Here is a 12,412-nt window from a genome sequence, read left to right on the forward strand (position 1 = left end):
CCCAACACAAGAAAACAGGAACCATGACTTCTAAGGCAAAAATTGAGGCCGAAGAACAAATCAAAGAAGCTGAACACAGGCGAGAGATGGAAAAACACAAACAGGAACTGGAAATAAAACAAAAAGAGATGGAGATGAAAGAAAAGGAAGAAAGCATCAAACTGGCAGCCTTCCAAAGAGAACAGGCAGCCCAAGAGGCAGCACACAAAAGAAAACTAGAAGAAGAAGAGGTGGCCCACCGCCGAGAAATGGAAAAGCACCAAAAAGAAATGGAAAAACAACAAAAAGAGAATGAAGAGAAGGAAAAACAGAGAAAACATGAACTGGAGTTGGCAAAAGCTGGGCTGCATGTGCCAGCCAACCCTAACAACCCGGCGCCCATTATTGCTCCACAGCACAGGAAATTTCCCACCTACAAGGCAGGTGATGACACCGAGGCCTTCTTGGAAAATTTTGAAAGAGCCTGTCTTGGGTACAACATCCCCGAAGACCAGTACATGGTAGAATTGAGGTCACAGCTCAGTGGACCTTTAGCAGAGGTGGCAGCTGAAATGCCTAAGCTGCAAATGAATGACTATAAACTTTTTCAAACCAAGGCCAGATACCGAATGGGGATAACCCCAGATCATGCCCGTCGGCGCTTCAGAACCCAAAAGTGGAAACCCGAGGTGTCATTTCCCAAACACGCCTACTACATTGCAAAAAACTATGAGGCCTGGCTAACAGGAAACAACATTCAAACCTTGGAAGAACTGAACCTGCTCATACAAATGGAGCAGTTCTTGGATGGTGTTCCTGAAGACATCACACGGTACATACAAGATGGAAATCCCAAAGATATCGCTGAGGCGGGGGAGATTGGAGCCAAATGGATGGAACTGGCAGAAAGCAAGAAAGCTACTGTCAAGGGGAACGATTACCCCAGGGGGCACACAGACCATAAACCCTACAACCGAGGACAGCCAAAGACCCCACATACCACCCAAGTAAAGCCACAGATACCCTACCCTTCAACCTCACCAGTCTCCAGTAACTCACCTCGGCCCAGTGACCCATCAGATGGAAGATGCTTTAAGTGTAATGAACTGGGACATATCAAGGCCAACTGTCCAAAAAACACCATGCGAGTGCAATTCATTACACCACCATCACACCAAAGATCCCCAGGCCCGGATGCCTCTCAAATACCCTTGGAGCGAAGGGAAAATTTGAGAGTGGGCGGAAAGAAGGTTACTGCGTGGAGAGACACGGGGGCACAAGTGTCAGCTATCCACCAATCCTTCGTTGACCCCAAATTCATCAACCCAAAGGCCAAAGTTACAATTTACCCCTTCATGTCACAAGCTGTAGACTTGCCTACAGCTCAACTGCCTGTCCAGTACAAAGGCTGGTCAGGAATGTGGACTTTTGCAGTCTATGACAATTATCCTATCCCCATGCTACTGGGGGAAGACTTGGCCAACCAGGTGAGGCGGGCCAAGAGAGTGGGAATGGTTACACGTAGCCAAACCAGGCAAGCTTCCAGACCCATTCCTGTTCCTGAGCCGTCCACAGAGGCCCCGTCTGTGTTACCAGAGACCCAGACAGAGGTAGTGGACCCGGATTCCATGCCTACCACTGAAACAGCCACAGCATCTCCAGTCCCAGGCCCGGAACTGGAACAGCAACCAGCACCAGCAAGTGCAACCCCATCTTCAAACTCAACGCCAGAGGGCGCCAGCGAGCCAAAACTGGCAGAAGCAAAAGACAGCCATACCCAAAAGGCTCAGCCAGAGCCTGAAATACCCTCAGGTGCACCAGCGGAGAGCGGTACACCAGCAACGGAAACAACCCCATCACCTACATCGCTTCCAGAGGGACCAAGCCCAAGTCCACAGTCTGAGGAAGAACTGGTGACCCCAGCCTCAAGGGAACAGTTCCAGACTGAGCAGGAAGCAGATGACAGCCTTCAGAAAGCTTGGGCGGCGGCACGGAGCACCCCACCGCCTCTCAGCTCTTCTAATCGATCCCGGTTTGTTATAGACCAAGGACTTTTATACAAGGAAATTCTTTCTGGTGGACACCGGGAAGAATGGCAGCCGCAAAAACAGTTGGTGGTTCCAACTAAGTACCGGGGGAAGCTCTTAAGCTTAGCCCATGATCATCCCAGTGGCCATGCTGGGGTGAACAGAACCAAGGACCGGTTGGGGAAGTCCTTCCACTGGGAGGGGATGGGCAAGGATGTTGCCAAGTATGTCCGGTCTTGTGAGGTATGCCAAAGAGTGGGAAAGCCTCAAAACCAGGTCAAGGCCCCTCTCCAGCCACTCCCCATAATTGAGGTCCCATTTCAGCGAGTAGCTGTGGATATTCTGGGCCCTTTCCCAAAAAAGACGCCCAGAGGAAAGCAGTACGTACTGACTTTAGTGGACTTTGCTACCCGATGGCCAGAAGCAGTAGCTCTAGGCAACACCAGGGCTAACACTGTCTGCCTGGCCTTAACAGACATCTTTGCCAGGGTAGGTTGGCCCTGCGACATCCTTACAGATTCAGGGTCTAATTTCCTGGCAGGGACCATGGAAAAACTGTGGGAAACTCATGGGGTGAATCACTTGGTTGCCACCCCGTACCACCATCAAACCAATGGCCTGGTGGAAAGGTTCAATGGAACTTTGGGGGCCATGATACGAAAATTCATCAACGAATTCTCCAATAATTGGGACCTAGTGTTGCAGCAGTTGCTGTTTGCCTACAGGGCTGTACCACATCCCAGTTTAGGGTTTTCACCGTTTGAACTTGTGTATGGTCACGAGGTTAAGGGGCCATTACAGTTGGTGAAGCAGCAATGGGAGGGGTTTACGCCTTCTCCAGGAACTAACATTCTGGACTTTGTAAGCAACCTACAAAGCACCCTCCGACACTCTTTAGCCCTTGCTAGAGAGAACCTAAAAGATGCTCAAGAAGAGCAAAAGGCCTGGTATGACAGACATGCCAGAGAACGTTCCTTCAAGGTAGGAGACCAGGTTATGGTCTTGAAGGCGCAACAGGCCCATAAAATGGAAGCATCATGGGAAGGGCCATTCACGGTCCAAGAGCGCCTGGGAGCTGTAAACTACCTCATAGCATTTCCCAATTCCTCACTAAAGCCTAAAGTGTACCATGTTAATTCTCTCAAGCCTTTCTATTCCAGAGACTTACAGGTTTGTCAGTTTACAGTCCAGGGAGAGGATGCTGAGTGGCCTGACGGTGTCTACTACGACGGGAAAAAAGACGGTGGCGTGGAAGAGGTGAACCTCTCAACCACCCTGGAACGTCTGCAGCGGCAACAAATCAAGGAGCTGTGCACTAGCTTCGCCCCATTGTTCTCAGCCACCCCAGGACGGACTGAACGGGCATACCACTCCATTGATACAGGTAATGCTCACCCAATCAGAACCCCACCCTACCGAGTGTCTCCTCATGCCCAAGCTGCTATAGAACGGGAGATCCAGAACATGCTACAGATGGGTATAATCCGCCCATCTACCAGTGCATGGGCATCTCCAGTGGTTCTGGTACCCAAACCAGATGGGGAAATACGCTTTTGCGTGGACTACCGTAAGCTAAATGCTGTAACTCGTCCGGACAACTATCCAATGCCACGTACCGATGAGCTATTGGAAAAGTTGGGACGTGCCCAGTTCATCTCTACAATAGACTTAACCAAGGGGTACTGGCAAGTACCGCTAGATGAACCTGCCAAGGAGAGGTCAGCATTCGTCACCCATGCGGGGGTGTATGAATTCAATGTCCTTCCTTTCGGCCTTCGAAATGCACCCGCCACCTTCCAGAGGCTGGTAGATGGTCTACTAGCTGGACTGGGAGAATTTGCAGTTGCCTACCTCGATGATGTGGCCATTTTTTCAGACTCCTGGCCCGAACACCTACTACACCTGGAAAAGGTCTTTGAGCGCATCAGGCAGGCCGGACTAACTGTTAAGGCCAAAAAGTGTCAAATAGGCCAAAACAGAGTGACTTACCTGGGGCACCAGGTGGGTCGAGGAACCATAAACCCCCTACAGGCCAAGGTGGATGCTATCCAAAAGTGGCCTGTCCCACGGTCCGAGAAGCAGGTCCAATCCTTCTTAGGCTTGGCCGGATACTACAGGCGATTTGTACCCCACTACAGCCAAATCGCTGCCCCACTGACCGACCTGACCAAAAAGACCCAGCCAAATGCAGTTAAGTGGACTGATGAGTGTCAAAAGGCCTTTACCCAACTTAAGGCAACGCTCATGTCTGACCCTGTGCTCAGGGCCCCGGATTTTGACAAGCCATTCCTAGTAACCACAGATGTATCTGAGCGTGGTATAGGAGCAGTGCTCATGCAGGAAGCAACAGATCACAACTTCCATCCTGTCGTGTTTCTCAGCAAGAAACTGTCTGAGAGGGAAAGTCACTGGTCAGTCAGTGAAAAGGAATGCTATGCCATTGTGTACGCCCTGGAAAAGCTACGCCCATATGTTTGGGGACGGCGGTTCCAACTACAAACTGACCATGCTGCACTAAAGTGGCTTCACACTGCCAAGGGGAACAACAAGAAACTTCTTCGTTGGAGTTTAGCTCTCCAAGATTTTGATTTTGAAATTCAGCACATCACAGGAGCTTCTAACAAAGTAGCTGATGCACTCTCCCGTGAGAGTTTCCCAGAATTCAGTAGTTAAAAAGTTTTCTTAAAATGTAGAAGTCTGTTAGTTATATACTTAGTAGTATATGTAAAGGTGCATGTGTTGTATTAATCTGTTTATTTTCAAGTTCTAGAAGGAAATCGCCGCCAGTGAGCTTCCCCACTGTCTGCAATTTGGGGGGCATGTCATAAACAGATAGCTAAGGGTTAATGTCTCTTTCACCTGAAGCACCTGACCAGAGGACCAATCAGGAAACCGGATTTTTTCAACTTTGGGTGGAGGGAATTGTGTGTCTGAGTCTTTTGTCACCTGCCTGCTTTCTCTGAGCTTTGGAGAAGTAGTTCTACTTTCTAATCTTCTGTTTCTAAGTGTAAGGACAAAGAGATCAGATAGTAAGTTATATGGTTTCTTTTCTTTGGTATTTGCATGAATATAAGTGCTGGAGTGCTTTGATTTGTATTCTTTTTGAATAAGGCTGTTTATTCAATATTCTTTTAAGCAATTGACCCTGTGCTGTATCATCTTAATACAGAGAGAACATTTGTATGTAATTTTCTTTCTTTTTATATAAAGCTTTCTTTTAAGACCTGTTGAAGTTTTTCTTTACTTCAGGGAAATTGAGTCTGTACTCACCAGGGAATTGGTGGGAGGAAGGAATCGGGGAGATCTGTGTGTTGGATTGCTAGCCTGATTTTGCATTCCCTCTGGGGGAATAGGAAAGTACTTTTTGTTTCCAGGATTGGGAACAGAGAGGGAGATTCACTCTGTTTGGATTCACAGAGCTTGTGTCTGTGTATCTCTCCAGGAGCACCTGGAGGGGGGAAGGGAAAAAGGATTATTTCCCTTTGTTGTGAGACTCAAGGGATTTGGGTCTTGGGGTCCCCAGGGAAGGTTTTTCAGGGGGACCAGAGTGCCCCAAAACACTCTAATTTTTTGGGTGGTGGCAGCAGGTACCAGGTCCAAGCAGGTAACTAAGCTTGGAGGATTTCATGCTAACCCCCATATTTTGGACGCTAAGGTCCAAATCTGGGACTAAGGTTATGACACATACTTACACAAATTTCATTTTGCGATTATATGAATCTTGGCCATAGGCCTGAAATTTGCTGTTTGCAACATTTGTGCAAACCAAACTTTGATTACATAAATGTTAGCAAAAAGGAAACAGAAAAGGATTCATTCAAAATACATTCAAAGTGAAATCCCATTTAGATGTTGTCAAAATGCTTGCAGTTCATTTTTTTTGGCACTACTCTACACTTTAAGCGCTACAAGTGCTGTAGCCCCTCTGGTGAAGACACCTTCCCATTGGCATAATAAATCCACCTCCATGAGAGATGGTAGTTAGAGAGATGGGAGAAGCCCACTGACATAGTGTTGTCCACACTGGTGCTTAGGTTGGTGTAACTTATGTCACTCAGGTGAGAGGTTTATTGACACCCCATAGCGATGTAAGTTATGCTGAAGTAAGTGGTAGTGTAAACCTAGCCTTACTATAGACTCTGCTGTTGTAGGAAGACTTACCAAGCATCGACACTGCTGACAGTTCTGCACCCAGGAATCTCCACTGTTGTATGAGAGCTCCCCACTTTGATGTAGACATTGACTGCTGAGCCTTGAGTCACATTCAGGGCAACAAAACAGGTCCACAGTAGGGTTCTCACAGTCACAGACCATCCGCCGACACATCACATATCCACTCTGTTGTTCCAAGACAAATCAGCACATAGTGATAACAGAAATTTGCATAACTCTGGTCACTATACAAAATTAGGCATGTTGGTTTAATTCTAAGTCACATGTTAATTTGCATGTCCTTAATTTCCTTCGTAACAGCAATTCTTCAATCAGCCCTCTCCTGAGGTGATGACATATATAGGTTTTCCTGAGACAGTGAGGGTATATCTATACTACCCGCCAGATCAGCAGGTAGTGTTTGATGTATTGGGGAACGATTTATCGCCTCTCATCTAGATGCAATAAATCAATCCCCGAATAGATGTCCATACTCCACCTTGGCAAGAGGAGTAAGCGGAGTCGACAGGGGAGCCACAGCAGTCAACTTGCTGCCATGAGGACAGCCAGGTAAGTCAAACTAAGATACTTCGACTTCAGCTACGCAAACAGCATAGCTGAAGTTGCCTATCTTAGTTCAGAAAGCCCCCTGCTAGTGTAGCCCAGGCCTCAGATTAACAGATTTTACTAAGATTATGCTAATTTTTGTATGCATGTTAGTAAGTGTTGATAGAAACTTCCAGATGAATCCATCTCTCCTACACCTATTGTAAAGTGTTCATATTAGAAAGACTAAATGTAGCCAGGGTTCAGCTTAAATGCTGGTGAAACCTTAGCTTTTAGGGAGGTGTCCCAGTTTTTGCCAGCAGCGAATTTGGCCCAGGTTTTGCTTCAACATTTTTAGCACTAAGCATGAGTTTAGGGGAAAGAACAGCTTCACATTAAGATTTGAGGATGATGGCCAGTATTACATTCGGGTATATGAGAGACAGGGAGGGTGAGGGAAGACAGCTTTTTTCCTTCACATTTCATCAATTCTAGCCAATCTAATTCCCGGGTCCAACTACATCTCAAAGATCAATGCACACAGGAAATCTTCCGTGCACAAATTTCATCTCTCCCACATGGCTAAGGGAGGTGGGTGTGCCTGATGATTCTGTCTTCCTTTTTGCAGGGTCGCACAGAAAAGCCGCCCATGAACTATTATCCATCCAGGGGGAAATGGCTGGGACTGTGTAGGACTGGGATAGGGTGCTCGGTGTTGGGAAGAAGCAGGCCAGAGGGAAGCACACTGATCCCAAATGGTCCTGTGGAAATCACCTTTCCTGTGACATCACCTCCATGGTGGAGGGGGCCCAAGAAAAGCAGTAACAGGGTAATTTTACTGGAATCATAGTGTTTTCTTCCAATTTAGCAATGTCTCCCTTTTTCCCTCACCAGTGATTAAAAAACAGTGAACTTTATACTAACCTGGCATGAGCAGACAGAGCACCGGTCGTTCTCCAGCACCCAAATCTGCCCATTGTGTTTGATTTTGTCATCATGGATACAGTCTCCTGTGCAGTTTTTTCCATGAGGACATCGACAGTCATACCCACCATCCAAGTTAAAGCAAACAGTGTCATTGGCACAGCTGTGCCTTCCAGTCCCACATTCATCAATGTCTGTGAAAACATGCCGTGTAATGCTTTTAGACCACATTCAATTAACAAAAATGGCCTTGCTACAGCCAGTATAAATGATTCTCAGCCATTAAAGCCTTCAGCTGAAAATTAATTTGCACTCCACCAGAATAGGGAGAAATAACTCACAAGTTCACACAATGTCTTTGAAAACCCCCTTCTCTGTTTTAAAAGAAAAAAATGTTATCATTTGAAATTTTCTATATCATTTTCTAAGTGAAAGTTGTTGAGCTATTTAGCAAGAATAAGGCAACCACAACTTCTAAACAAGAGGCACAAGAACAGAGATAATACTAAGTCCCAGAAAGACCATTAGTCTATGGAAACCTGCATCCATGAGAAGTAAAAGGGTACATAACAAGCAAAGCAACAGACAATTGAATTTGCTTCCAAACTCCTTTGCTAGCTCTGCCTAGTGCTTTTGAGTCATCTACTGAAAAGTTAACATGAAAGGTGAAGTCTGACCTGTAGTTTCATTCAGTAATAAGGGATCACATGATTTATCTAAGGTACCAACAGAGCGTATTAGTTATTCGCGTTACAGAGGCATCCATGATCTTTGTGTCTAATATAAGAACAAAATGAACTCAATGGGGATTGAGCTGAACAACTTTGACACAATATTACATTTCAAAGATTTCAGAGTACTTTAGAGACATTTCATTAATGCATACACACACATCTTTCGCAAAGACAAACTAACGGCATACACTGCCTTGCACTTCAATGATTTTATTTAGCTTTTCGAGCTGTCTGTCTCCTCCTATAGCTAGAGGGAAAATCCCACCGATTTCTCTCAGCTTAGGATTCTGAAAGAGCATATGGTAAATAGCACTACTCAATATAAATAAATTTTGGAATGTATCTGAAAAATCAAAGGCCACATCCTTGGCTGTGCAAAACTGGGTAGCTCCATTGACTTCAATCATAAATCAAAACTTTATGACAATCTGGCCCTATGTTTTTAATTACAGATTGCACTAAAATGTGATATTTGCACTATTTACTGGACAGCAGGACAATAAAAAAAGATCAGTATACTTGTGTATCTTTTACAATCAATCTCAAAGCCTCATACAATACTCAACTACTTTTGGCTTCAAAGATGGAAAGGGAACCTTCTCCAGATCAGTCTTAAACCCAACTCTTAAAGCAAAACAGCTCAATTAAAACTCCAGCTCAATGTGCAGCTACTGTCAAAAAAGTAACAAGATGTTAGGATGTGTGAGAAATAAGATGGAGAATAACATGGAAAGTTATATAAGGCCATTATCTGAATCAATGGTGTGGCTTCACCTATTGTGGTAACCCCATCTCAAGAAGGATACTGAAGAATTAAAGGGGGTTCAGACAAGGGTGACGAAAATGATTAGGGGCCTGGAAAAACTCTCATATGAAGAGAGATTGAAAAGACTAGAATTGTTTATCTTACAAAGGAGACAAATAAGGGGAGACGATAAAAGTATATCAAATAATGAATGGCCTAGAGAAGTTAGATCAGGGGGTTCCACTCTCCCAATCTCATGACACAAGACTAAGGGGATGTGCAATGAAATTGAAAGGTGACAAATTCAAAACTGATAAAAGGAAATACTTCTTCAGAGAACACATAAATAGTGGAACTGGTTGCCACAGGATGTTGTTGAGGCTACAAACTTAGCAAGATCCAATATGCGATTGAACATTTATACGGATAACAAGAATATCTGGAGTTGCAATAGTTAATGCTAACAGAATTTGGAAGAGAGATTAAATTTCATACTTCAGAGTGTATGTAGACTAGTGTCTAACTATTAGGGCTAGGAGGACAATTAATGTGGGAGATAGATTATTCCACCCACTGCTTAAAGCAAGATTCCTTTATCTCCCTTTGAAGTATCTTGTACTGATAACTGTCAGCAACAGGATACTGGATAAACTGGACCATGGATGTAACTCAGTATGACAACCCCTATGTTCCTAAGTGAGCAAAACACCACACATTCTGAACCTATTATAAAAAATAAATTGCTGAACCCAATGTGAACCAAAACTGGTATTTTGGCATTATCTAACTACTCTGTAAACCAATTTCCAGTCTCCTGCAACACTGGCTACCACTATAAGAAAAAAAACCATTTAAATGTTTAATATTTTAAACAAAATGATTAATTTCTAACACTGGAATTCTCTTTATTATTGTTAAGCCATTTTTATGGAGGGACTTTTTCTTGTTTAAAATGCTCTCACACACAGGGCTCCCACACTGCCAGTATCACAAATAAGTAATGTCACTTCTCAAGCAAGTTGGTGACTACCTTCATTCAACTCAAAAGTACCACATTTAATGAGAAATTTGGGGTGAAATTGCTATCAGTGTAAATGAGAATATCTCCATTAGAGCAAGTAGAACTGTTCCTGTTTACACCAGGTCTGAATTTAGCTCTTCATATTCAGGCACATTGCACAACTTATTCATTGGGGTGGAATGTTCCAAAGGTTTCAATGATAGTTAACTCTGCTTCCACAGAAGTCAGTGGGAGCTTTACCACTGACATTCCGACTTCAATGGGAGCAGAGTCTGGCCACCACTGAGCGTTTCTGACATTCCTACCCTTCTACTTCTGAACTTTCAGCTTGCTGACCTCAGAAAAACAAATACTCTGCACAAGACAGATTAAATATCCTCAGCCCAAATCAGTGGGCATCCATATTGTGATTCTAATCCACTATGAAACAGCAACATGTTCAAAATGCAAAGAGAGAAACACAAACTTGCATACATGAAATTCATATCTGCATTATTCATCAGCATCAAACTTCATTCTTTATCTGCAAAGCGCTTAAGCACAAATCATACTTCCCTGGCAAAAGCTTACTTCAGCGTTTTGATTTTGGACTTGCAACAAACCACCATAAACCATGAATTACGTTGCTGACATTTTGTTTATGGCCATAACTGGGGCACCAAATGCCATAAACTAATGACGCTGCTGGGGACTGAACTCGGGAGCTGTTACTGCTGAACACAATGAATAGGGGGAAAGTAGTCCAGGCTGCAAATTTCCAGCTATCTCAGATCTAGGTGTTATATCACTATTATCACTCCCATGTCATCTTCCAAAAATACATAAACACACTGCAGCCAGCTTACAACACAGTGCTTAGGAAGCTAGCAGTTTGAATGGTATAGATAGGGATGTGTGAGCCTCAAAAGATTTGGAGGATTGTGTTGGATAAATCGTGCAAAATGTGAATAGCTACCCAGAACTTAACTGAGGGCCAAATTTTGCTTACCTAACCCATGTGAGATGTTCGATAAGATGTACATATTAAGGTCTTCCTTCTCCCTCCTCCTATCCCGCACCTCTCAACCCAATCACATCACAAGACCATAACACTGCCTGATTTCCTCCCCCCGCTACTCCTAGAGGCTTCCTGTCTTTCTAGTTCATTGAGAAAGGAATCAAGGCTGGAACACCCTTTCTTTTGGGCTCTGGCTGGTTCCTTTATACAAATTTTGTAAATTCCAGGCCTTGCCCAGGTCAGAGATACCTTCAAACACACTGGTCCCTTGATACAGCAGAGAGCTCCTAAATCAGAAACTTGGGAAGATGGGAGCCAGTCCAGCAGAGATTGCCAGATGTGCTGAAATCCAGATATTTCAGTAACAAGGGAAGTTCTTATCCAAATGTTTCTGGACAAAAATGGCCTTTACAAGAGCCTTTCTTGTAAAGGAACATCAGTCGACTTACACCAGAGATGAATTTGCCCCAAACTGCTCAGACATGGGCAAAACCACAAAATGAATGGTTTTGTTTATGTTCAAATAAATGTGATGCTTATCTGGACTGACAAAAACCCTCTGGGTTTAAGAGTTAGTCTAGAAACCTTGTACTTTTGTGACATTTCTCTTGCTTTCTTTTTCTGCACAGGTCAGGCATAGTATTCTTTTGCTGCATTTGGGATCTTCCACTCCTGGTCCTGACATAAACCCGCAAAGTGAAGAGGCATCAGAAGTGAGGAAAAATTTAAAAAAATAAAAAGTTTATAAACCTTTTTGAACTTCAGAAAAGCTTTGGTTCAGTTAGAGTTCTGGTTGGAGGTTTACCTTGGTTCTTAGTTTATCTGAGCAAGTTTGTCTAACTAATACCGGCCCCAAGATGTTCAACTTTTTATATTCAATAAATTAGGCTGCATCATAGCATCACACTTTGTTCTGACTTTATGTCCTATCTGAGGCACAATGCCATAGCTTCAGTCCAACAAAAAATAATGCAGTGAGATATCAACACTGTTGCCTTGTTCCCTTGAGCTGTTACATATTCTAAAGTTTAGAGTGGCAAACAGTCAATCTGACAGTGTTCCACTGTTAGTGACTGGGGGTATCAACAGCATTCACATATTTTCCTAATACTTGTAAATTAATTCTAATCACTTGTCCCTTTCTGTATGTATTTACTGAAGAGCTGTTGATGCCTTGTAGAAAACCCTAAAAAGCTTTCTATTTAGCAGCAATTCTGTATTCCTTTTTCCTTGGCGTCTCACTTTTATAGAACGGGATCATTGTTTAAATGCTCATCTTTAGTGATA

At 43.9% G+C, this 12,412-nt stretch overlaps 1 protein-coding gene across 2 annotated transcripts in view; it reads right to left on the minus strand.

Annotated features, from left to right (window-relative positions):
* NELL2 (neural EGFL like 2) overlaps window positions 1-12,412 on the minus strand; it is a 264,640-nt gene that overhangs the window by 12,101 nt on the left and 240,127 nt on the right. For both annotated transcript variants that reach the window (XM_050936133.1, XM_050936132.1), the window contains exons 17-18: window positions 7,629-7,822; window positions 6,168-6,344 (exon numbers count right to left, since the gene is read on the minus strand). In XM_050936133.1, the coding sequence (XP_050792090.1) occupies window positions 6,168-6,344; window positions 7,629-7,822 (371 nt within the window). The remainder of the gene's footprint in view (window positions 1-6,167; window positions 6,345-7,628; window positions 7,823-12,412) is intronic.

This window comes from Gopherus flavomarginatus, chromosome 1 (assembly GCF_025201925.1).
Source record: "Gopherus flavomarginatus isolate rGopFla2 chromosome 1, rGopFla2.mat.asm, whole genome shotgun sequence".
Taxonomy (NCBI): domain Eukaryota; kingdom Metazoa; phylum Chordata; order Testudines; family Testudinidae; genus Gopherus; species Gopherus flavomarginatus.